Source organism: Lycium barbarum, chromosome 9 (genome assembly GCF_019175385.1).
Source record: "Lycium barbarum isolate Lr01 chromosome 9, ASM1917538v2, whole genome shotgun sequence".
Taxonomy (NCBI): domain Eukaryota; kingdom Viridiplantae; phylum Streptophyta; class Magnoliopsida; order Solanales; family Solanaceae; genus Lycium; species Lycium barbarum.
In genome coordinates, this window is record NC_083345.1 from 118,985,741 (window position 1) to 119,012,725 (window position 26,985).

The window sequence follows — 26,985 nt, forward strand, 5'->3', positions numbered from 1 at the left end:
ATATGCGTCTGGGCCATATGAGTGAGAAAGGTATGACCATTCTGAGCAAAAGAGGTCTTCTTGGTAAAACTGGTACGGGTAAACTTGACTTTTGTGATCCTTGCTTTTTTAGGAAACAGAAGAGTGTTAGTTTCTCTATAGCAAACCACCATAAACAGGGTATTCTTGATTATATTCATTCGGATTTATGAGGTCCCTTCAAAGTTCCTTACCTTGGAGGAAAACGCTACATGTTGACTTTCATTGATGATTTTTCTCGCAAAGTCTGAGTTTATTTCCTAAGACAGAAAAGTGAAGTGTTTCTCTATTTCAAGAAATTCAACGCCCTTGTTGAGAACCAGACTGGCCGAAAAAATTAAGAAGCTTAGGACTGATAATGGTTTGTAGTTCTGTAGTAATGAGTTCTGCGCTATTTATGGTATTGCTAGACATAAGAATTTCATTCATAATCCTCAGTAGAACGGAGTTGCAGAACATATAAACAAAACATTACTTGAGAGAGCCCGTTGTATACTCTCACCGCCGTGATTTTTGGGCCGAAGTCATTTTACAACTTGTTACCTCGTCAATTTGTCTCCACATTCATCTATTTGACTTTAAAATTCCCGAAGAAGTTTAGTTTGGTAATCCCGTTGACTACTCTATTCTTAGAGTTTTTAGATGCACTGTTTTTGCTCATGTTAATGATGGGAAGCTAGCCCCCAGGGATATTAAGTGCATGTTTCTTGGTTATGCTTCTGAGTCTAAAGGATATCGTTTGTGGTGTCCTAGCTCTAAGAAAATTATTCAGAGTCGGGATGTAACTTTTAATGAGGCCGTTATGTTATTTTCTGGGAAAGAGTCTGTTGTTTCCTCTACGGGTAATGATGATATGAAAGATGCCAGTGAGAAAGTGGAGGTAGAAGTGAGCCATCAAGCTCATGAAGTTAGCCCTATTTCCTTCTACAGTTACTCAGGCTAGCGAGGAGGCTCCTGTTGATGAGCCAAGTACTAGTACCACACGTCCCATCGAGCCACAGGTGGGGATGATCATGTTATTTCTCGAAGACCGAGACAAGTTATAAAGAAGCCCGTTCGATATGCTGACACTGATGATGATGGGCTTATTGCTTATGCTCTTACAGTTGCACAAGAAATTCCTGAAGAAGTTGATTCTTCTACTTACTCTAAGGCAATTTATTGTCCTAATTCCTCAAATTGGTTAGTGGCTATGTAAGAAGAGATGGAAAGCTTGCACAAAAATAATACATGGGATTATGTGAGCTGCCCAAAGGCCGTCATGCATTGACTGCAAAATAGATCTACAAACTAAAAGATGGTGTTCCCGGCGTTGAAGAAGCAAGATGGAATGCTCGCATAGGGGTTCGCGGTTGCCACCAAAAGGAAGGTATTGACTTTAATGAAGTTTTCTCTCCTGTTATTCGTCATACCTCCATTAGATTGTTACTTGCTATTGTTACTCTTTTTGACTTGGAGTTGGAGCAACTTAATGTTAAAACTGTGTTTCTTCATGGAGAGTTAGAAGAAGAAATTTATATGAAGCAACCCGAGGGTTTTGTTGTTCCTGGCAAGGAGCAATTTGTTTGTCGGTTGAAAAGATCCCTTTATGGCCTTAAACAAGCTCCAAGACAATGGTACAAAATGTTTGATTCCTTTATGATTGGGCAAGACTACACACGTAGTAAGTATGATAATTGTGTGTATTTTTGACAATTTTCTGGTGGTTCCTTCGTTTACTTGCTAATATATGTTGTTGAGATGTTAACTGCTTCTAAAGACAAGTATTTGATCAACAAGTTAAAATCTCAACTTAATTCTGAGTTATAGATGAAGGACCTTGGTGCAGCTAAAAAGATTCTAGGTATGGAGATTCACAGAGATCAAAAAGCTGGGAAGCTTTACTTGTCTCAGAGGAAGTATTTTGAGAAAGTCCTCGATAGGTTTAATATGTTTGATTATAAAACTGTTTCTACTCCGTTTGCTGCTCAATTCAAATTGTCTGCTGACTTTTGTCCTAAGTCCGCGGAGGACATTGAGAGAATGTTTACTATCCCGTATGCTAGTGCTGTTGCTAGCCTTATGTATGCTATGCTTTACACTAGACCTGATTTAGCTTTTGAGGTAAACGGTGAGCCGATACATGCATAATCCTAGAAAGGATCATTGGAATGCCGTGAAGTGGATTCTTCGTTATGTGAAAGGGTCCGTTGATATTGGTTTGGTATTTGATAGAGCCAAGGCATCGTCTTATGATGTTGTTGGGTTCGTTGATTCTGATTATGGTGGTGATCTCGATCGTAGGAGGTCTATTTATGGCTATATTTTTTCACTGTGCTCTGGTGCTATCTCTTGGAAAGCACAATTACAGTCTATTGCAGCCCTTTCGTCTACCGAAGCTGAGTATATCGCTGCAACTGAAGGTGTTAAAGAAGCTACATGGTTTCGAGGTCTTCTTATTGATCTTGGTGTTCAACAGGGTACTACTGTTGTATTTTCTGATAGCCAGAGTGCTATTCATCTTACCAAGGCCGATTCTCATCGCTCAAAGACCAAGCATATTAGCGTTAAATACCATTTTATCACAGATACTATTGTTGCAGGGGAGATTGTGGTAAAGAAAGTTCACACATCAGAGAATCCCGCAGATATGTTAACCAAGCCGCTTGCTATTACTAAGTTTAAGCATTTGTTAGACTTAGTTGGTGTTCTTCATGCTTAAAATGCCCTTCGGGGCTTTTATAGGGTGATGAGTGTTAATGTTGATGTATTTTGGTCCAAGGTGGAGATTGTTAGAATATGTCCCAAAAGGGTTTATCGAAATTGTCCCATTCCAATTGGGATTCGATAATTGTCCTATTCCAACTGAGATTCGACTGGCTTGTCCCATTCCAACTTGGATTTTGAACGTCTTCAACCCCTATTCAAAGGAGATTTTTTGGCCAGAACATCAAGAAAAAGAGAACAACTATCAAGACTACACACAAGACTATTCCACACTTAGGTTAGAGAGAGTTTTCATTGAGAGATTGAAATCTTTCGTTTCCTTTGATCTCATTGTGCTTCGACACCCTGTTGAGATCATTTTGTACTCTCACCTTATATTTGATTTCTCTGCGCTTTGCGCCCCGTGGTTTTTCCCCTCTTGGATTTCCACGTAAATCTTGCGTTCATTACATTTATTACTTTCTTGCATTATTGTTCTTGTGTTGGTGCATCCTAATCGATTCCGCTACATCGCTCGTTTAATTCTTATTATATTGATATTTTCCTATTTGATGGAATATATTCTTAATGATGGTAGAATATCTAAGAAATACACATAATATTCTTTAGCCTTTCAAACTTTCCTAATCTGGAAGTTCATTTAGACTAGCATTAGATAAAGAGAAAATTGTCAATTTTGTGAACTTCTTTACATGTCATTTTCTCCAAATTCACCTGCTTTTGTTTTCCAAGAATAATTTTTTTGAGTACTTACTCTTGTATCCACGTGTCGTTGAGTCTGCATTCTTCAATAATGTTGATTGTAAATGACATGGTGAGGCGATGAACGTCGAAAAAATATTGCTGAGTATTATGTTGCTAGGATTCTTGTTGCAACTAGAGAAAATAGTGAATGTTTTGTTCTAATAATAGTAAAGGTTATGTCCAGTAAATTTCATAGACTAGAAAAAATAGTGAAGGTTATGTCCAATACCCAGGCAGAGCAAGAAATTCTATTTCTTCATCTACCTCATAGCAACATTATTGTAAGTTTATTTCTGAATACAGATTGCTGATGGACCAACTGGAAACCCAGAGGTAAAATACTGCTACCGGGAACAAAATCAAGTCGCTGATCTGCTAGCAAGGGAGGGAGCCATGAAGAAGCTTTTTGAAAATGTAATAGTTGTAGTAGTTCCTCCAATGTTTGTTAGGAATTGTTTTTGGGCAGACATGCTAGGAATTACTTATAATCATTTTGTGCCAAGGGCTATTTCAGACAATATTAATGGGGCGAGCTCCGAACATGAATGGGATCTACCCCCTCGGTAGTTGCAATAGTTTTAGTTTTTTTACTTTAATTTAAGTATCTTGATCAACCCAAAAAAAAAAAAAAAAAAAAACATTATTGTAAGATCCTTGACTACTTGGTGTACGAATTGTGAAAATTGACTTCTTTGTAGATAAAGGTGCTTGGTCCCTAACTCTCTCTGTTTAATTCTTATCAATATTATATAGTCTTTTGATCTCAATTTATGTGAAGAGGGTCAAAATACTTGATGTTGATTATGAATTTTGGTATAGATATTTTAATTTCTTGAAAAAAAATTATATTTTGAAATACACAAAAATTACTACAAGTCAACATAACTAATGATTCATAATATTTTAAAAAATTATAATCAAAGAAAAAATTATTTGGTGAGCCAAATAAAAACACCTTCACATAGTCGAAGGAAAGGAGTATGTGGTTTGCATTGAAGTCACATATGCCACCTGGATTGAGAGAAATCCGAGAATATTTGAGTAGCACAATAGAACCTGGGAAACTATAGCAAAGGAGATTGTGTATGTTGCCTGTATTAGAGCTAATTGTAGAATATACAATGTAATTCATAGTTTTAATTTCTAGTTAGCCCCTATGATGTGTATTGAGATGTTAGCATGCTGTGTATAGTTGCTATTGATTTGTAATTCTGCACTTTGGTGATTAATAAGAAACTTTTAATTACGAGAAAAGAAAAAGGGAATATAAAAAATAAAAATAAAAAGGGGGAATATGTGGTGTAGGTCATATATAGATGATGGGCCTTGTCCCACTATCATCTTCTATTACTAGATATCGGAGTCCGTGCATATGCTAATTTTTTTTTATTTTTTTTTGAAGAAATGTGCTAATAATCATTTTAAACCGCTAATCAAACATTAACCATCATTTCAAGACTGATTGAATTTTAATTACTTCTTAAAATCCGTAAACATCATTTGAATGATCATATCCCTAGATGATAATCTTCAAAACTTCACATATATGTACTTGGAATGTAGGAACTCCAGGAAATGTTCCTGGAGTAGTATAATATTTAAAACTTCACATAAATGTATGATAATTATATGTCTTTATTGTATGATATAACACGGGCATATGATTATATGTGTGGTATAAGATACTCTTTCTATCTTTATTTTTACACGAACTATTATAATTATGTATTTACTAAATAAATTATATTGGCTATTTTGATGCTTTATAATTAGAAACTTAATACATTGAAAAATGCCTACTTATCTTATTGCAATAAGACTAGAGTAATTTATTTCGTAAACATATTTAATTAGTCTTATTACAATATTATAGTTAGTCCTGTTACCTAATTATACTTGTTTCTTCAGATATTATTCCCTATTCAACCCAACTTTTAACCAGTTGTAACTTTTAAAAATTAAGTCTATTAATAAAATATTTATTTCAAACTAAAAATTAATTTTATAAAATAATTCTAACCGGTGTTTCTCTCCCTATTTAACATATTAACTATCGAATAACTAAAAGCTATATAGGATATATACTTTACTGAAAAAGAGCTATGGAGAAAGAAATAAGTAAAAGATGCAAACCAGATTGTCACTTAAAAGTTTAAATGGGGCCTGTTATACCCCATTTTAAACGGGTCAAATCGGAGTACAACATATTGATGATTCCAAATTTTTTAATTTAAGGAGTCGTCACCTAATTATTTTAATGGTGAATTAGGACACCTAAATATTAACTAAGGCAAAGCTAAATTAAACCTCCGTTAATGGTCTGCTTAATTAATGTGATTCTAGGTAAGAGTTCTTGGTTATCCTAAAGGGAAGGGGTTAGGCATCCTTTAAGATTCGCTAACTACGATTAACCGATCAAACTTAGGTTGCTATAAGGAGTTTTGACAAAAGTAATATTTTTATATTTTGGGGTAATATAAGAAAAAGTATTTCATCTCAAGTAATTAAGTGATTAAGTAAAAATTTGCATTTGATAACACAATGGGTTTAATACTTAGTACTAGCCGAATTTAATGAATATAAAGGCATAAGTGGACATCATAATTAAACAAAGCAATTAACTAATTAAGTCTCAAATGAAATGAATGAGGCATTATAGGCAATCTTGTCTTATGCGTTTAGAAAATTGTTTTTATTTTTTTAAACAAAACAAAGAATAAGTACGTTATTTTTAAGGATTCTAAATTTAAATATCATAAATTGTTTTAAATACGTTAAGTACGTTATTGTTTTAAATTGTGTCATAGAATAAGTACGTTATCTAAATTTAACTACCTTAAATGCGTTATTTAAATAAATACGTTATTTTTAAGTATTCTAAATTCAAATATCATAAATTCTAAATTGTTTTAAATACATTATTTCTAAGGCAAACTCGAACTCTAACTACCCATTATCATAAACTATTCCCCATATGATTAATTACTTGAAACATTCTAAATTTAGAACGGGTCTATGCAAGGAAACAAAATATATCAACGAGCCAAGAGAAATAGGAAAAAATCTCGATCATCACGATATGAGGGAATATCCATTGCTTATTTCCCCTCCTTCGTATTCGGTTTGGACGAGTTTGGGAAGAAGTCGAGAGTGACACGGATAAAATTGGGCTGCGGGTTGAGTCTCAAAACGAGACTTCTTGTAGCCACGGAAGTCTTTTACGAAGACCCCAATTTGCTCCCAAAATGTACATGCGAAAAACAAAGAAAAAGAATTAGAAACGTATGCAACCATTAAATAAGGCAAAATATATATGATGTAAATTCAAAAAAAACAGATCAGTGGATTATGTATATATTATGTATATTTGAGTATACTTCATGTATTCACATTCATAAGGATGCTTAGAGGGTTAATATTGGAAAGCTTTTGCCCCCGTCTTCCCGATGTTGCACAAGTTCCAAGGGATTTCATGAATCTCAAGCATGGCTAACACCGGGGAGGGTTCTAATCCATAATGACCAACTAATCTCCCCATAAATGTACTAATCAAAGCATACTCTAGATATATACATATATACATAATCACACAGTATACTTGCAATGGTCAATCATATAAGAATTTATGCAACATGGACTGATTCACAAACTCAAGTATGTAGAACACGTGGACACAATCAAAGTAAAGACAACCATGAAAGATCATACAGAAGACAGGTTTGTTGAATTTTAATAGGTTCATATCTTTAACTAATAGGCATGTTGGTGAACAATACTGGAAGCATCACTTGATCTTAAATACATTCATGGCCTATAGCTAAATACAATCAACTATGAGTTACCAATAAGAGACCAACATTCAGAGGTTCAGGTCATGTTTAAAACTTTAAACAGGTTCGTAGTCATGCTAATGAACTGATTAGGCATCATTGATCCAAGCAGCAATCAATACTAAACTGCAAACATGCTGACATTTCAAGGAACAGCAGGTACTAAACAGAAATAGGATTTCATTATCATTTAGCTAACGAGGAATCATAAAAGAAAACTTATCATAAATAATCATTAACCTGAGTCTGTCCAGATCTGTTGAATTTAGTTTATGCTAGTTACACTTTAACAAGAAGGTTTCTGAACTCCACTAGGGTGTTACTTGCATCAATAAAGTTTTTGAAACTTATTAAGTTACGATAAGATACACTAATCCACACATAATGGCTATTTACTCAACTAGACAGGCTAATTACTATTTATAACTTTGAATTAACCCAGTTAAGTACAAGGGATCCGCCTTACTAATTCTAAATCATGAACTAATCAGCATATCACTAATACTACTACCACTATTATTAATATCTACCCTATCTAAGAATAATATAACTAGCTACATTAACGCTACTCAAACAAAATCAAGCAATTTACTACTTGAACAAAACTAAATAGAGATTAAAAAGAACAAATAAGTAAATAGGCATGTGAGAACTACGTTACGATCTACTTAACTAACAGATATGCTAATAACTAGTTAACATTAAACTAAAACAAGCACATAAACACAGAAAAATAAAGAAAGAAAGAGCATTTAAAGATGATTCCAGCCCTATTCTAATAATGTGGAAACAAGTCACATGTAATTGAGATTACAGAACTAGCAAAAGGACTATCATGATTCAAGGACATACATTTTGGACACATCAAACAGCATTTGGAGCTCACACCAACTGCAAACACACACTTATAACTCACTCTACACTTTAGTCACGGCATAACATGAGGGACCAGCAATCATAGACAGTGGTGTATACATGGTATAATCAACATGCTCAATCTTCTCAGATTTCATACATAAGCATAGTCAAGTTCAAAGGGAAATAAATAAATAAAAATAACTCCAAATCATTTTTTTGCACAGAGAACATATACTCAAGTCTAACTCCTTCCAATATGCAAACAACACAGAGATAATTATAGACTAACCTAAAATGATCTAAGCATGGTTAACTACTAAACAAAATTAAGACACAGGCATTTTTGTCTAATCACTACAAGAAAGTAGAGATACGACGACATTTATTTGGTGACATTTCAAATAAATGTCGGGAAATAAGAAATTTCTTGACATTTATGAACAAATGTCGTAAAAAGAACGACATTTGATGCCAAATATCATAAGAAGAACAACATCTGGGGCAAAATGTCATTAAAACAACGACATTTAGTCCCGAGTGTCGCTAAAATAACGACATTTGTTAAAAAATGTCATTATTTTTAACGACATTTAGCTGAAATGTCATTAAAACAATGACATTTGATACAAATGTCGAATAATATTATGACATTTGTTGCAAAATGTCGTTGTTTTTAACGACATTTGGCGAAAATGTCGCTAAATAATGACATTTGATATAAATGTCGAATACATTATGACAATTGTTTTAAATATCATATTATTAGTCACTAATTATCGACATTTACACCTAATGTTGGAAAACTAATTTTTTAAAAATTATCCATCATTCTTTATAGGACAAAGGTCAAAAATTCCCCCCGGACAATACAATTTAGAGAAAAATTTATCTGATGTTATATTTTGGCCATTCCATAAAGTTCAAGGACCTATACGGATCATTTGCAAAGTTCAACGACAAATTCATTTAAAATCTACACCCTAAACAATTTATTTAAATCTCAAGAATGATAATTAAGAAGTCACTATATAATATTGTGAATAATCTTTCAAAGAGGACAAATACATGTTAGAGTACATCAATTTTAATTAATGAAATGTGTGAATTATTTTTTTCTTTAATATATCATCACTTAATTATGATTTTTAATTATTTTCTACATACATTATTTGATTTATCCAAACCAAATTTGAATTTAATTGTTTTGTCAATCTGTAGGAAATCTTATATATAGTTAGGAGAGAAACAAAATGATTTACCTTTAAACTCCATGAATGATCTAAGTTTATTCTATATACCATCTTCGTATGGTGGCGTGATGTAGCTACGTGAATCCACGTTCGAAGGACATTGTACCAAAGTCATATAATTAGGACCACAATATGCATGTTTTATTCTATTTATGGCATCGAAGGCTGTGTTCTTTTTTGGGCTTCTAATATAATTCTCATTCCTTTTTGACACCTACGTTAGAGATTGAAGGTATTTGCCCCCCTTGAATTACAAATAATCTAAATTTCTGGCAAAAGATAAAAGTTTAAGTCATCTGTAGAAATATGAAGATTGATAGTAACTCAAAAAACGAGCCTAATTGAGAATATTGCGAGGATGTATATCATTATATTGCGAGGATGTATATCATTGGAACATCCTTTTTAAAACTAGCTATAGACAATCGAAATTTACAACTAGGGATGGGCATGATACGGTATTTAAATCTTCAGTACGGTAATTTTGATTCTCGATTTCTAAAAATACTATACCATTACCATATATATCAAATTAATTCGGTATGATTCGGTTTAAATATGATTTTGGTATTTTGCGTTACTACGGTAAATCAGTAATCATTATTTGATGCACTTCAACTTACATATTCATATCGTAGAGAATTATGACGTTCTGCTATTTAAGAAACGTCTCAACTATATCGTACTATAACAATTCACACATGTAAACTAGTACTATTTGAACAATTTTAGTTTTGTAATAGTACTAGTTTATATATTTGTTAGTACAATAATACTAATTTTTATGAACTGTATATGTAACTATACTTCGGTATGATATTCGTTATTTTAGTATTTTCTTTATAAATACCAAATACCATACCGAATGCCAAAAAAATTTAATTGCATACCAAATACCGTATCAAATACCATAATATCAAAACCGCGATATAATTTTTTCGATTTTGGTATGGAAATAGGTATCTGCGCACCCCCATTTACAACTAATATTGGAAATTTCTATACATTTCTTTAATTGTTAAACCATTCTTATTTAATTACCACGAGAACTCAAAATTGGTGAATACATATAATATTAGTTGTATATTCAACCAAAGAGTTGGAACTAAAATATGTGATAAAAATAATATATTTAAGATAAATATATATGTAAGTCATCTAATAAGTCTTGTAAAAGTAATTAAAAAAAAGGAATTAAACTTAGGATGTGAAGGTGTCACATCATACTACTTAAAAAAACAAAAAGAACTATTCAGCAAACATACAAATTGAAGACCCATTTCAACAAAAAGAACTATTCAGCAAACATGCGAATTGAAGACCCATTTCAAAGAGACGGGTCTATACATTTTGGCTCAGTCTTTTCTCAAAAATCAGTCCCATTTTGGTTAAAATTGGTTGAGTCCGCCCACTAATACATTGTGCTACCGAAAAATATGGAGAATTTCAGATATGGAGCGACATATATGGAAGAAAAAATAAATTGGCGGTAAGATTTTGTTGGGTTTCCCTCCTTTTACTTCTTTTTTGCTTAAGATTTTAGGGCTTCCTCCTGTCAATTCGTTTTTCGCTGCCCTTGAGGCAAAGAAAATTGGCGGTAAAATTTTAGGGTTCCCTCATTTCAATTCCAAATATTGGCAATTTTAATACTTGGTATTTTTTCAAAGCTTGGAAAAAACTTTTGGCCGTGTTTGAGGCGAATCTATTCCTCTAATTTAGATCTTTACTAATTTTAAAATAATCTGAACTAATTATACAGAGATTACTGCTGATTGTTACAGAGATTTGTGCGTTGGAACGAAATTTAGAGTTGTTGAAGTACTTATATTGCGTTCACACATTGTGTAATTTCATATGAATCTCCTTCGCACATTCTATTCATAGTATCAGTTAACAGTTTTTCATCGATTTGCAGTTTGAAGAAGACGGGAAAGGAAGCGAGCGCTATTGGAAGAACATTCACATAGTGTTCAAGACTTTTTTGAGGTGTTTGCAGGTTCTTATCTATCCTCTGTTTTGTTTAATCATATTGAGATCTAATTCTTTGTTATTGTAGTATTTAAAATAATAGTATTTTTGTGTTCTGAAAGTATCTTAAAAGTTTTTTCTTTCATATCATCTCTTCATATTTGTTTGTAGTCTAACTAGATGGTATATGTGCTCAATTATCCAGCTTTTAGGGAACAGGGGTATTTGGGATATATGAAGCTCATGTACTAGTAGCAGTTAGGGGTAGCTTCAAGCCATATAGAGCTTTTTACTTTTTTTTAATGAATTTGTTACCATGCACCTCACCTCGGCGGTGAGGTAATTTTTGTGGCATGTGACCGCACGTTTATGTGGATGTCGGTTTATATAAGAAATTGTTGCTCTTCAGAACTGAATCAGTTGTTGTTGTCGTTGTTGAAATTGCTGTGAGGATGAAAATGAAAGACAAAATGAAATTTTATGTTAGAGTGAATTATGAAAGCTAATAGGAGTATAAGAAAAGGAAAAGGAAAATATAATATGGACTAACATGGTGCTTGTAGTTTTCATGTTATGGTGTTTGATGATAATGGTTGTGGTATTTCTTTTTCTTTTTTTTTAAAAAATTGAGAAGGAGTTTAGTGTGTACACATTAAAGGTTTGATTTTTGGCATATTACTGTACACCTAGAGGTGGAGCTATAAGAACTTAAACATATATTCAAGCATATTTACCTTTAATGACATTGTTGGTGCAGTTATGAATTCTTAAAAGGTTACTTACTTTGTTACCAATGTTCTTCAGAATTTGGAGGTCATAGAAACTTTAGGTAGATCTTGCAGGATGAATCCTGATTACATTGCAAGTGAGTATGACTTCGGGTGTTATAAACCTTGGATCCCATTTCAAAATAGTTAAGAGATATCCTCTAATGAACCGAAGACCTTCATAAAGAATTTTATAATAACTTTCAGTTATTTGGTGATCTGAATAAGTAGTAGTCAAGGCTTAAATGAATTAGGTTAATAGAGTTTCCACAAGAATTGTACTCTTTTTTTAAAATAGCTACAACCAATCCTTTTCCCAAAATAACTTTTGTTTTTCATAATTTGTATAGTTCTGCTCTGTTTTCAGCTGATTATGTCTGAATTTGTATGTTGTTGGCCATCAGTTTTGAAAAAAGCTAGTTTTGTTGGTTGCTGCTAGTTGGCAGATTCAAGAGTTTGCCAAATTACTTCTATATCCATTGCAAGGTTTGTCTGCATAATATTTGTTGAAGAAGTATCTCTAAGATCATAATGGATGGGATCATTTCCTATGTGTTTAGCTTCTATATCTATTTTTTTTTTTTTGAAGAGAAACTCCAATATTGTATTTTAACAAAAAAACGAGCAACATACAAATCTTAAGACCAAAATTCAAAATACATGATTCCTAGTAGCTTGCAGTATCAGAAATTCTTCTCATGACTTCATTAGGATAACAAACTTAGGCCTTGGATGAAAGCTTTTCCTTGGCTTTCTGGATCTTCAAAACCTTCTTCACAATCTTCTGTTCTTCCACCAAAAAGGCTCTTATGATCCTTTCACGTACAGCACTGCCTGACAAGACACCACCATAAGCACGGTTCACAGTTCTTCTGTTTCCAGGTAATCTGGACCTCTTGTATTCAGCAGGTCTCAAGTGAGGAATCCCTTGAATTCTTTTTCCAGTAACAGGACACTTAGGTCCACTAGCCCTCTTCTTTGTAGTCTGGTAAATCAGCTTCCCACTTGGGGTTTTGACAACCCTATGTTGGTTGGATTTGGTGGCATAACTGTGCCTTTTACGGTATGTTAGCCGTTGCACCATTTTTGCTGTTACTCTCTCGGTATCTTCCTTTTTTCTTTGGTTCTGGGGGCTGAAGAAGTTAAGGCTAGCTTCTATATAAATATAGCTTCTATATCTATAGCGGATGTGTATATATATATTTTTCTTTTTCTTTTTCTTTTTCTTTTTTCTCAATATTTTAGTTGATGCTGAATGATTATTTTTAGTTAATTCCTTTTGTTATATGTGAAGGTTGTATTCTTAATGGATAAGAGTTGGCTAAACATATCGCATAGGAACAATCCTCTATATGAGAATGGAGCTAAGGAGTTTCTTCATTTTGCCTCATTAGATAGGCCTGATTCATCTGAAATCTTGTGTCCATGTCGAAAGTGTCGTAATATGATATTTGTCCCAAAAGATTTGATCGTTGAACACATTTGGTTGATGGATTTTTAACTACTTATACTACTTGGATTTATCATGGTGAGAGATCATCTTCATCAGTATCTGTTGATAAGTTAGATAGAGGTGATGAAATGCAAGACATGTTACATGAAGCATTTGGGATTCCTCCTACATCTGGTTTTGTTGATATAGACATTGATGGTGATGGATTTGGTGGATCGAATCTCCACAATAAAGGGTTTGATAAAAAGACTGAAGAATTTTTTAATTTATTGAAAGAAGCTGAACGTGAGTTATACCCTGGAAGCAAGTATTCACTACTTTAATTCCTTGTTCGTCTATTACGTTTAAAGTGTCTCAATGGGTGGAGTAACAATTCATTTTCCATGCTGCTAGAGTTGTTAAAAGATGTGCTTCCTGAAAAGTAATGGCATGAAGCAAAAAGTAATGGCTATGACCCGTATAATACTGATATTGAGCGCTTAGCTCATCGTCCAAAGAGGGTTGCAGAAGATCAGTGGCGTTCATTAGTTCATTATTGGAGTTCAAAAGAAGCAAAGGTATTCCATTAATATCAATAATCATTTTCTGCTGCTCCTTGACTATTATCTCATATATTATTGTGTTTATCTTTTCTAGGAAAAGAGCGAGAGAAACAAAGAAAGTCGAAAAAAGTTGACTATGCCACACACATCAGGAAGAAAAAGTCTTGCTCAAATTATAGATGATGTATGACATAATCACTATCTATTTTCTGCAATTTATGTATTAATTCTTGATTCCTTGCATATTTTACGATAATCTCTTATTATTCAACAGATGACAAAAGAGAATACTGGTGTAAAGCCAACTCGTATTGAGGTGTGGAAAAAAACTCACACTAGAGAGAATAAACAACCAGTAAATGACATAGCCGGTGAAGTTATGGTAAATTCTTGTTCTTTATAAATATTAAGGTACTTTAACTCCATTATAAGATTCTATTAACTTTCCGTCAATTTACCTTTCTTTCAAAAAGAAACAAATGGATGATCTTGCTGAGGTGTATCCCGAGTTAAATGTCCCTGGAAGTGCTCGCAATGATATATATTCACAAGTAATGGGACCAGACACTCATGGGATTGTTAGAACTCTAGGAAAAGGAGCAGCTCCAAGTTTAGTTTATGGCCCAGTATATAAATGATCGCAGTTGGAGCAACGAGATTTTGATGCAAGGGTTGAGATAGAAGTTCAAAAAGCTACCGTAGCAATCCAAATTGATATGGATAAAAAGTTGGCTGAAGCAAAACAAAATATGGAAGCAAAAATGGATGAAAGAATGGATGAAAAGGTGAAGGAAAAAGTGAAGGCTGAGATGCAAGCATACGTACAGAGTATCGGTTTTATGAATGGCTCAAACAGTAAATCAATCAGTTATGAAGAGGTAAACAATTTTGTGCTCGGTACACATTTTTGTTTTCCTCTTTAAATTAACTTTGCCATTTATTTTTCCTTTTAATTATACTAATCTTCCTCTTTGAGATAGCTTTCCCATAACTCAGTTGAAGACCGCCAACAATCATTATCTCCTGTATCAGTTGTTCCAACAAAAAAGGTGCGTTCGCACATATTGTAATTAGTAAACATTGAAGTTTCGAATGTGATTTTCTCGGTGTTGTCATCTCGTGTTTAAAGCAGAGTATGTGTTGTGCTCTTCTAATTCTCTGTTGACTCTTTGAGTTGGGGTGTTCTATGTAAGATCTTTGTTTTCTGTTTTTCATGATGTTCTGCCTTTTTTAGTTGGGTTATGTGTTATTTTTACCCTTTTTGTTGTCATGTTCTCTTCTACCAATATGTTCGTGTTGTACGAATGAGGCTTTGAGGTTAGCAACTGGTTATGAGTTTCTGATAGATATGATCTTGAACAACCGCTTTTAGATCTTTGCTTTAGATTTCTCTACTCTCTGTTTATGATTTTCAACTTCATGCTTGAATATATAGATTTTGCCTGATAAATTGAAGAAACAAAGTGTCAGTTACAGCAAGCTAATTACCTGCTAATTCTCAGTGTATTTCCTTTTTCCTTTTACTCCTTTTAAAAATTTATTTTAATCTCCTTACTATGTGTGTGCTCAAGAGAAAAATGAACTATGGGTACTCTGCAAGAGTTAGAATTTGACAAGTTTGACTAGCTGTGGATAATTATGTTGACAATCAGCCCACTGCTGTCTCTGATGTTGAACACTCTATTTTTATTCCTTCTTACTTTTAGCATATTATGGTAAAACGCTGTATTTAGATCCCCTTTTGTCAGCCAGTAGAGCTTACTTTTCTGTTTAAGGAATTGAATCCTTGCTTGATGTAATTTGTGGTATGTTGCCGCTAGTTGTATCTTTGTTCGAATTAAGTCTGCATTTGTAGGATTATGCTGCAGTGCAGTTTGGCATTCCTCCAGCTCCGTTTTTGCTTTGTCTGCCTTGATTTCCACCTCATTGAAGTGTCTCTTGTTTATGCTTCGGAGGGTACCTTTCAATCTATTTAGTTTCCTCCTCCCCTCCCTGCACCTGCTGTACCTAAACCCATTCCTGTTTTGTCCCCGTCTGTTATCTGCTTGTGTACGTCCTGCTGCTTGGCCTGCTGTGGCTCCCTGATTTGGTGCTCTTTACTTTTGTCCGCTGCTACTATTACTTGCTGCTGTTTTTCTGTGTCCCTTTTCCCCCTCATTTTGGTCTTCTATTGGATCAAAGGAGTTCCCTGTTGGTTTGAATTCATTTTGTGGCTGTTTGTTCTTTCTATGTGCAATCAGTGGTGCTTCACCCCTGTCCCTTCCTTGCATTTCGGCTACTGCTTTCCCAACTTTATGTGGCTGTATTGGGGGCTCTTGCCTTTCTCGTTCCCATTTTTGCAATCTCCTACATTGCTCTTTGTTATGGCCAAAACTCTTACAATGCTCGCATAGGATTGGTTGTCATTCATAGTCTATTCGTTGCTCTATAATTTCACCCATCTCATTCTCAAACATCACGAACTCTGGAATGAACTGTAAATTTTCCATCAATTTGTCAGTTAAGATTTGGTTTGGTTTGATTTGAGGAAAGTTTAAATGATGAATAATTTTTTATGCTAATCTTCTCAAACTAATTTTTTACTAACACGAAGCTTAATGGGTTTATAGTCAATGTTAATTTCCTGTAAGCAACCAGCAGAGGAACTAACAACTAAGAAGATACATTAGTCGTTATTCTGAAACTTCGGAGTACGAAGTGCAAAATTTTGGCAATTCCTTTGGCTCTGCAGTTTAGTTTGTGCAGCATTCTTTATTATTTATTTCTGTAGTGAAACTTCAAAGTGCATGTAGCATTTGTTTCCAGTAGTTGTTTCTGCAATTTCTATGTATTTTTATGACTGAAGAAACCAAATGGCCAATTCTGTACACAATAACTTAGGCGAACCAATTATTGGTTAACAAAAACTTATGGGAAATAGTGAGGTGTATCACGGACAAGTATTCCAATGGTACTTTGCTACCTTTAGAACATAGTTTTTGCATATTTGCTTCTGAAACTTTTCTTTTAATTTAGTCCCTTATGAACCACAGAGTTCCAATAATGATTACTCTATATGATTAATTCCCATTAGTTTTTAATAAAAGATGAAGTGCACTTGTTTGTTAGCTATTTAAAAATTGATGGGTCTATTTTTGGATGGTGTTTTCTGATTTGCTAGAGAATATTTCTTCGCAGGTTAACTTAATCAAGAACACCACAAATAATGGAGTTGACACACAAAAAAAGAAGTGGGTAAGTTTGGAAAAACATGGAAAACACTTTTAAATTTTTTCCATTTATTACATGCTTTTAATTCTATTTTTCTGTCTGATTCTTTTGCAGCACTTTTGAAGAGTGTGATACCAATTATTGGCAAGTGATGCTCGAATTGTGGAAAGATGAATTCCATTTGTCTTGTTGCAGAATTTATTCTAGAAGTTTAGGGAATTAAACAGAAAGTTTGGCGTAGTTTCATGTTGAAATCACTTTAGCTTTTATGTTTTAGTTAGAATTTGTTTTATTTGAGATAGAACAACATGTCCTTTGATTTGACAACGTCTAACTTGCAATGAGACCTTTCTCTGCTATGTCCTTTGAAATACAATTGATTGACTTTTACTATTTCATAATATTTTGTTACATTGTGTATAAAGGTTGATCTTTATGATTGTTTGATATAAATATTTTCTTTATGATGAAAGCTGAACAGGTGAATTATTATTAATACTTTTGAATATTTGATACCGACATTAGTCTAAATGTCGGAAATTTTACAAAATAGCAAAGCGACATTTAACAAAGATTGAAAATAAATGTCGTAAATTTTTTGTTGACAATTTCACAAAAATGTCAAAAATAGCAAAGCGACATTTAATAAAGGTTATAAATAAATGTCGTAAATTTTTTATTGACATTTAACAAAAATGTCAAAAATACCAACGCGACATTTAATAAAGGTTATAAATAAATGTCGCAAAAGTTTTACCAACATTAGTTTAAATGTCGGCAATTTTAAGTGACGTTTCCAAAATGTCGTAAATAAATGTCGTAAATTTCTTACCGACATTTGCTTAAATGTCGAAAAATTTCCGACACTGAAATATACGACATTTGACACAAATGTAAATTAAATGTCGGGAAATGAATTTGCGACATTTAAGAAGCGTAATACGACATTTATATAATGTCGTCGTATTTCTACTTTCTTGTAGTGAATTATATTAGCACATAAACATGCTTCACAAAACCACAAACTGAACTAACACAGCAATATGCTAAATCATACAGGCAATAAACTAAGCTAACGCATAATAACTAAGAAACTGAAAAATGCAAAAATAAAAGAGAAAAGGGGAATTAATGGACCTTCTTCGGGTGCAGCGAAGTGGGTGTGGGGTCTCCGATATACACTCGAAAACTCAACCACAGTGAAAAAGAAAAACAAAACTAAAATTTAGACTCGATCGAAATGCTATTGAAAATTGGAATTCTAATCAAATAAGACTAAGTTTTAAAGTTGTTAATCGAAAAATTTCAGTATGTTCAACCCCTGATTCAAAAACCTCTTCTTTTTTTTCGACACTGGGGTGGGGTTCTTTATATAGAACCCGAAAACCCTTAATTTCCCCCTAGTTTCAATGAGAGGCGAGTAGAAATGGAGGGAAAAATCCCTCCAACCAATCACGAACGATTATTCAAATTAATAAGTGGACAAAACCCATTAATGGGTTTCAGATGAAAAACAGAAGAGAGGGAAAAGTTTCACCTCTTAAACGTTCAACTCTGATGTAGGAGGTACGAGCATTAATTATCTTTCCCTCAAATGGCCATGCATGGCCTGTATTCGTGAAAGGTTCTGCGATTTTTTCTGTTTGCGTCGAGAGAGAGAGAAAGGAGAAGGGAAAAGAAAAAAGAGGCGCGGCGGATGAAAAGAAAAATGGAACCCTAATTGTTTGCTTTAAACGACGGGTCGGGTTATTTCAAAATGGGTAGTGGGCTGGTAAATTTTGGGTGACAATGGGGCCGGTCCGAAAAAAATTGTGGGTTGATTGGGACGGATGGGCCCAAAACTTGGATGATGGATTTAAAATATGGGCTGGGTCATTGTACGAATGGGCTTCTAAATTTAAATGAAGGACCCAAGTTGATTAACTATTATTAATGCGTGCTAAAATATTACCTAGTATAAAAGTATATATTCATTAGTACTCAGATAAAATTACATGATAACGTAATAGTCGTGCGATAATATTTTTTAAAGTTCAACAGTAAGTAAATGCTATTGTTTAATTGCACAAAATAAATGCGATGCGTGTGTGCATAAGACGGTAAGTAGAAAATGTTAAAAGTGATCATAATGCAGATCATAATAATAATGGTAATAATGATAATAATAATAATAATAATAATAATAATAATAATGATAATAGTGGTAGTAGTAACGGTAATAAAAATAAAAATAAAATAATAACAGCTAATGACTATAATAGGATAATGAAACGATGATATTAATAAAAAGCTAATAATTGTAATAAAGTATTAAATAATTATTTCTTAAATTGCCAAAAATATTAGAACCGTAAATAAATATTTTGGAGGAAGGGCAGGGCAAAATTGGGTGTCAACAGGACCCACCTTTGCAGAGGAGTCATTTAAGAAGTGTGCAAATGAAACGCGTGGCTTCGAAATCCAAGAAGGACCCACACTTTCACTAAAGTCACCTAGGCACTTAATTGTCCAAGATAGAAAAAGTACATACATAAAACAATTGAGTACAATATCTCTTAAACACATAAAAAATGAAATACCAAAACTACCCCTCCATGCAAGCAGGCATGTCGACGATCCTGATTCTCAAACCCATGCTTCTATAATAGTAAAAATAGTTAGTATTACTTGTCTAGTATTCCAAAAATAGATTTTCACTTTTACTTGTCACATTTAGCATATCAAGATAAGACAATTTTTTTTTTCTGTTTTACCCATATTATTAATTACTCACTTCAAATCATTTTTCAAATCCAATAAAAATATGCATCAATTAATATGGGTACATTGGTAAATTATGTACTCCATTTACTATTTCTTGAACAACGTGAAAGATTCAAAGTAGACAAGTAAAAGTAAACGGAGGGAGTAGTAATTTATTTTTGCACGTACAATTTAATGTATTTATCCGCAACATGACCTTTCTTCTTCACATGTGTCAGATGTTGCATGGGAGAATGGACCTAGCTGTGGGTCCTTCCATTGAGAAACAAAGTACATCAAGGACATTTGTTTCATAATTAAATGAGATGGATTTTTTGGTCAAAACAGTAGAAGGTACTCTTTCCCATAGCATTATTGTACAACAAACATAGCAATACCTTTTGGTAAATGACAAGATTGCCCTTGGTCGACGATTCTGCATCCAAACCCGCTTTTCTATATAGTAGAAATATGTATTGCACCAAAATCCCACTATACACTGCTGTATAAACAAAATTTAGACGGTGTTTGATAAGTTTATTAGCACTTTTGATGTATCTACGCAAATGGTGAAATTTAAAAATATTTGTAAATTAAGAGCCCGTTTGGCTTGGCTTATAAGCTGTTTTCAGTTTTTTTGAGTGTTTGGCTAGCCAGCTTAAAGTCATTTTGTGCTTAAAATAAGCTCAAAAAAATAATTGAGCCCATTTGACTTAGCTTATCTAAAGCAGCTTATAAGCTGAAAACAGCTTATAAGCCAAAAAAAATAAGTTAGACTACCCCAACTTTTTTTTTTTTTTAGCTTATAAGCTGTTTTCAGCTTTTTTGAGTGTTTGGCTGGCTAGCTTAAAGTTATTTTGTGCTTAAAATAAGCTCAAACAAAAATAATTAGGCCTATTTGACTTAGCTTATCTAAAGCAGTTTATAAGCTGAAAATAACTTATAAGCCAAAAAAAAATAAGTTAGACTACCCCCAACTTATTTTTTTTTTAGCTTATAAGCTGTTTGCAGTTTATAGGCATAAGCCCATCCAAACAGGCTCTAAGTCAAGTGCTTATAAGTTAACAAGTCAAAAAGAAAAGATATAAATTCACTCTTAAACTTACTCCGAAAATTTACTTTAGCAATTAAATTTTACGGGCATTTCTTTACCCCCTAAACAACTTTCTAGTGAATTATATTGAACCTGCTCAAACCAAGTCAAAGCTAAGTGTTGCCCACCATGACATGAAACGTATTTCTTTATTTTTTAATCTTTTTTTTTCACTTCTTTCATCACAAATTCTATACCTTCTTTCTCACAAATTCCAACCCCGCTACCATCACTACCACCGCCGCCATCGGAGCAGCGGTCAAACGCCCGGAAAAAGCTCCACCAAATCCCTTTCTCTCAAACTTATTTCTATTCTTCACAGCTTGTCCGAAGCAAAGAACAAAAGGTGGAAAAAAATAAGCACTCTATTGACTCTTATTTGCCAACAAATATCCAGCGCAGGTGCCCAAAAAAAATTTCCGCCGAGGTGGGTGAAGTTGATGAGAAATTCAAGATGGTGTTAGTGAAGATTTAGTTTTGGAAGGAAGAAAGCCTCCATGGTTTTTTTTTTTTTTTGGATTTAAAGTTGTAATTTACAATATAATTAGTGAGAGTTAATACTAAATCAATGATAATAAGGTGCTCATCACTTCAGTAGGCACATACACTACCGCCTCCGATTTGCACTTTTGGGGAAAAGAACGAAAGAAAGAGAATGAGGATAAAAGAAAAGAAACAAATAAGAAAAGGCCCCATTAAAATTAAGTGTGGTTAATCAAAAATTAAAAGATGCCACGTGTATATCATAATCTTTTTTTAGAGTTCTTCATTTGTCACGCTCGTGTAGGGGTGTAAACCCACTTTTTTTGGCCACATCACCTCTTACAGGGATATTAATTTCATTTCATATTAGAATTTGGGAGGGGGTAAAGAATTACCAATTAAATTTAATTGCTAAAATAAATTTTTGATGCAAGTTTAGGGGTAAATTTAAGTCTTTTCTCTAAGTTAAAAAATTATAAGTTGATCATCCTCAACGTCTGATTATTTAGCTTATAAGCACTTCTAATTTACTATGATATCCTAAATATTATTTCGTACCAAAATACCATTGCTAAAATAAAAGGGACAATTAAGTATATATATATCTCAAGGAGAAATATTTACAAAACGTGACGATAGTTTTATATTTACAAAACATAATATTACAAACCCTATACAAAACATGTTTTTTTTTCATTTAAAAAAAAAATATTTTTATATTTTTATATTTTTTTCTCTCAAAATTTTATGTATGAAAGTTGTATGAAATATGTATATCTCACTCAAGGCTTAAAAAGTTCGCTCAAAATTTAGTGTATGAAAATGGTATGAAATGTGTATATCTCATTCAAGGCTTTAAAAATCCGCTCAAATTGTGTGTATGAAAACAGTATGAAATTTGTATCTCGCTCAAGCCTTAAAATTTCGCTCACATTTTTGTGTATAAAGTTCATGTTAGATTTCTATAAAATTAATACAACTACAACAACATTGTATACAACTTTGATACAACATTCAAGACTTAAAATAATCGCTCAAATTTTTATGTATGAAATGTGTATGTCTTACTCAAGGCTTAAAAAGTTCGCTCAAATTTTATGTATGAAGAATGTATGAAGTGTGCATATCTCGATCAAGGCTTAAACATTACACTCAAAATTTTATGCATGAGAATGATATGAAATGTGCACATCTCGCTCAAGACTTAGAATTTCATTCACATTTTTCGTATATAATGTTCATATTAAGTTTCTGGAAAATTAATACAACTACAACAACATTGTAACAACTTTCATACAATATTCAAGGCTTAAAGTTTTCGCTCACAATTTTGTGTATGAAAATTATATTAAAAATTTTGCTCATACATATACATTTCATACATTTTTCATACAACTTTCATACATAAAAATTTGAGGTAATTTTTTAAGCCTTTGAGCAAAATAAAATAAAATAAAAAAAAAATATATATATATATATATATATATATATAATTAATTTTTTTAAAAAAATATTTTAAAAATATATATATATATTTTCTCGAAAAAAATAAAAAAACAAAAAATATATGATAATCCATCATGTTTCGTAATATATCGTTATGTTTTGTAAATAGAGAAAACTATCGTCACGTTTTCCCAAAATAAAACCCGAAGAGTTATTCGTTCCGTAACCCTTTCACTTCTTTTAAAAGGTCAATCTGGGTAGTATAGTCAGTCACGTCTGCAATATTTATTTGCCTCTTGGAAAAATATAGTAATCAGAAAAGATATAACTAATTAATCATCTTGTCTAATTCGTCGAAAACAAGCAAGAAGTTATTCCCCATCCTCTTTCTATGAAAAAAAATAAAAAAGCTTAACTTACCCAAAAAAAAAAAAAAAAAAAAAAGGCTTCAAATAATTGATCTTCTTCTGTAATGGACTGAATATTTTATTAGTGTTTTAGTAATTACACAGAACAGTACTTACTACTTACTAGTAACGCTAGACACAGACTTTACCGGTCTATATTTTAGAGTATAAAAGACAAAAATAAGAAAAAGAAACCAAAAACCCCACAAGATAATGCACATCAATACTCAAGATATTAGTACCACACTGATCTATACTAGTCCGCAAAGAAAATAATGACCATTTTCACCATTCCGTATTCTTTAATTAATATGTTTCAGGTAAGATCAACTGTTGTCTCAGTGATAGCCAAGTGGGGCTGGACACTCTTTAAGCTGTTGCCCTTGGTAGTGAATATCCTGCAATCAATTGCCACAAGAATTTAACTTAGTTCAAGCCTAGAACAACATATACACTATTACTAGTGTAAGGATTTTTTACCCTGTATTAATATAATTTGACAAGTTAGCAGGTTGTCTGTTTTGTTTTTCACATTAGCTTTCACTTTTTTTTGCTTGTTAAGGCACAATTACAAAGGCGAGGAGGGGTTGAATCATGTTGGGCAGCTGCTTTATGACTCGTCATTTCGATCGTCTTATTCCAATTCATTTTTTTTCTGAGCAAACTTTGGACTTATCCTATCATGACTTATTTATTGATTTGATCCATTTTACTAGCCGAAGTTTAACCCAACTTGTTCACCTGACATTTTTACCTATTGTTATTTTCTATGTAATTTCATGTAATTTTGTTTTAATGCCGTCAGGATATAAAAGTTAAATATCCTTACCGATGCAAAATGGTTGACATCGCGGTGATGAGCCTCATCCGCCCTAACGACCATGACAACGTCTTTGAGAGTCGAGTCTTGCGGCAAACGCCAATAATCAATAGCAATAGCCGGTGCAGGCACATTCTCTATATTTCCCTCATCCAATTCTTTAAGAAATTCAGTGTAAGAATGAATAGCTTCTTCTTCCAAGTAGCCAACAATTCGATGTGCCAATTTTGGTGACAAAAGGTAAGTTATAAAATAGGCTTTGAAAAATATGCCTTGTACTGCAAATACAAGTGCACGTTCATACCATTTTGGTTTTGCTATTTCCATGAATGTCATTAGGTGCATTCTTTCGTTTTCTGCTTCTTCTAATAGTGCTTTGATCCAGCCACCACTGTGTTCGAATCGTCTTAGTGATTTGCAGTGTAATAACATTCCTCCTACCATGCCGGGAACTGCTGCCACAGTTTCTAACATCATTGCGCGACAACCGTATCTCCTCTGCAACACATTAGAATTATAGATCGATAGAATAGTGAACATATAGCTGATCTTATTGTCAGACCACAAATCTACGTATGCTGAAGTGAACCAGAGACGAAATGTACAGTATACGTTATATATGAGTAATTTTGACTCAGACAATATATAAGTGTGAAGAAATCTTCTAAACATGTACAAATTAATATTAAATTTCGAACATAGTAAATCAGATGGTCAGTGGGCTTAGTAGCTTACCGAACCGATAAAACTCAAATCCTAAATCTACCTCTGAATTGAAGATCCTCGAAGGGATTAACCCTGCCCCACCCCACCCCCCCCACCCCCCAAAAAAAACACGCACTAACAATGGCAAATGCAGATATTATGCAACGAGATCATCTGAATCACGTATTTTATATACAAAGCACATATATATATATATGTGTGTGTTAATGCAGTAAAATTTCAACAGAAATTCGATCTGTGTCCATAATTTAAAAGTACAATAAATTCAAAAATAAAAACCTTAAAGGTTAGACCCATCAAATTTTAATCAATGTCTCATTAAGTCTCATGAAGATCTAGCTAATAATGACGTGGTAACAATTTGATCCAGATATTTTAGTTCTCTTATCTGGTTCTTAATTTTCATTCATGGAAGTGACGCATCAAAACTCTTACATCATCAAGTTGTCCATGTTTAATTTGTCTATTTCTAATTAATTCCGCCTACTCCATTGCTATTATCTTTTGTTGTTTTGAGAGTTAGCTAGAATATTCCAGATTACCTAACTAGTCGTTTAACCATCAATAGTTGACATTTAACTTCTTCTTTTTTTTCACTAAATTATATTGAAGACTATTTATTTACAAGCTGTTCCAAACATAAAAGCAACAAATAAATTACCTGGAAAAATAAGTCGGTGGGTACCCTAAGGGCCTTGACTGTCCAATAAGCCACTTTATCCAACAACGTTACTGGTGCATGGTGTTTCTTCAGATCTATCGACAAATCTGCCTTGTACGTCTCCCATGGCTACATTCAAAAAACAAAAAATCAATATATTACGTACTGGCTTAAATTTTTCACATAATAAAATAACTAAACAATGCTAAAAATATGCATTAGAAATCAGCTATAGGTAAATATGTGCAAAACAAAGATATGCGACTAAAAACGACAATATGCAACTTGAACTGCTGCACGTATCAGTTGCCTTCATGGCCCAATGGATAAGGCGCTGGTCTAATAATCTAGAGATTCTGGGCTGGATCCCAGTGAAGTGATTTTCTAGTCTTGAAGGAAAGTCTTGTTAGAAAAATAAAAAAATTTAATCAAAGAAAATAATGACTTTGAGGCGTGAATAAATCGATTACAATCCATTTCCTTTAGTGTGACTTATAGGTCACGGATTTACCGTGGAAGCATCCACGATGCTTGTATTAGGATAGATTTTCTATATCACGCTCCTAACATGGGATGTATTATGCACCCCTTTATTGAACCGTTGAACGTGTCAAGCTACACTGATTGTGCCTAAAATAATGTTATAAATAAATCAACCAAATAGATATAACAAAATAAAAAATGAAAATATAAAATAAAAACCATGAATTTGCAAAATCAAACATACCATAAAGCAGTTCCACCTCCATGGTGTACCATCTTCTTTTGTAACCTTAGGAGGTTGAATACCCCAATAGCTCACTACACCTTTATTATTATTCCCACCACTAGGAGTGGTTATGCTACAACTTCGAACCTTTTTCTGATCATCTTGATCATTTTGCTCCTTCTCACTCAATGTCATGGTACTTGCGTTACGCGAAATCATAACTGAAAAGTACCTAATCCACGTCACCACCGCCTTTTCGGAACCCCTCATAGAATTTCCATGCAAGAAACCGACTTTATTTCCGGTCACCGGATGCATAGTTGAAAAATAACGTGGACCAATGTGAGACATCATAGAAAGAGCCATCCTTGTTCCACCACGGCTCATCATATTTGTTAATTAAACTAATCAAATTCAAGAAGAAATGGTACGTGAAATTAAGTTAATCGAAGACTTGCAAGAAGTTTGGAAAGTAACTTGGGAAATAAGGCAAGTGTTTTTAGTTTGATTTTTGTGTGTTTTCTTGTATTGTGTTTAACACACTTGCTGCTT

General features: G+C 33.2%; 2 protein-coding genes and 1 long non-coding RNA gene across 5 annotated transcripts; 1 reads left to right on the plus strand and 2 right to left on the minus strand.

Moving 5' to 3' along the window:
* Nucleotides 1–10,685: 10,685 nt before the first annotated feature.
* On the plus strand, nt 10,686–17,747 carry LOC132609639 (uncharacterized). 3 transcript variants are annotated; one of them, XR_009570907.1, is made up of 10 exons: nt 10,686–10,895; nt 11,322–11,402; nt 13,436–13,879; nt 13,988–14,151; nt 14,231–14,320; nt 14,411–14,518; nt 14,610–15,014; nt 15,117–15,185; nt 17,314–17,370; nt 17,461–17,747. It is a non-coding gene; the product is annotated as an uncharacterized LOC132609639 (long non-coding RNA). The 3 variants fall into 3 exon arrangements; XR_009570906.1 differs by having other exon boundaries at nt 13,436–14,151; XR_009570908.1 differs by having other exon boundaries at nt 11,322–11,392; nt 13,436–14,151.
* Nucleotides 12,852–13,363, minus strand: LOC132609638 (large ribosomal subunit protein eL34-like). Its single transcript, XM_060323709.1, has one exon. It carries the CDS (start codon nt 13,223–13,225, stop codon nt 12,863–12,865), a length of 363 nt encoding a protein of 120 aa, XP_060179692.1. The 5' UTR covers nt 13,226–13,363; the 3' UTR covers nt 12,852–12,862.
* Nucleotides 17,748–23,354: 5,607 nt separating the features above from the next.
* On the minus strand, nt 23,355–26,966 carry LOC132612360 (ubiquinol oxidase 2, mitochondrial-like). The gene is made up of 4 exons (XM_060326638.1): nt 26,452–26,966; nt 25,725–25,853; nt 24,347–24,835; nt 23,355–23,915 (listed from the first exon to the last, which is right to left on the minus strand). Exons 1-4 carry the CDS (start codon nt 26,821–26,823, stop codon nt 23,856–23,858), a joined length of 1,050 nt encoding a protein of 349 aa, XP_060182621.1. The 5' UTR covers nt 26,824–26,966; the 3' UTR covers nt 23,355–23,855.
* Between the last annotated feature and the right edge of the window lie 19 nt (nt 26,967–26,985).

What these genes read in the sequence shown, in the direction of transcription:
- LOC132609638 (XM_060323709.1), bottom strand. Translation starts at nt 13,225, where the DNA reads ATGGTGCAACGGCTAACATACCGTAAAAGGCACAGTTATGCCACCAAA.
- LOC132612360 (XM_060326638.1), bottom strand. Translation starts at nt 26,823, where the DNA reads ATGATGAGCCGTGGTGGAACAAGGATGGCTCTTTCTATGATGTCTCAC. An exon ending in GGAGGTGGAACTGCTTTATG is followed by an intron (nt 25,854 to 26,451) that starts GTATGTTTGATT and finishes TTTTGAATGTAG; the next exon opens with CCATGGGAGACGTACAAGGC. An exon ending in CCACCGACTTATTTTTCCAG is followed by an intron (nt 24,836 to 25,724) that starts GTAATTTATTTG and finishes AATGTGTTGCAG; the next exon opens with AGGAGATACGGTTGTCGCGC.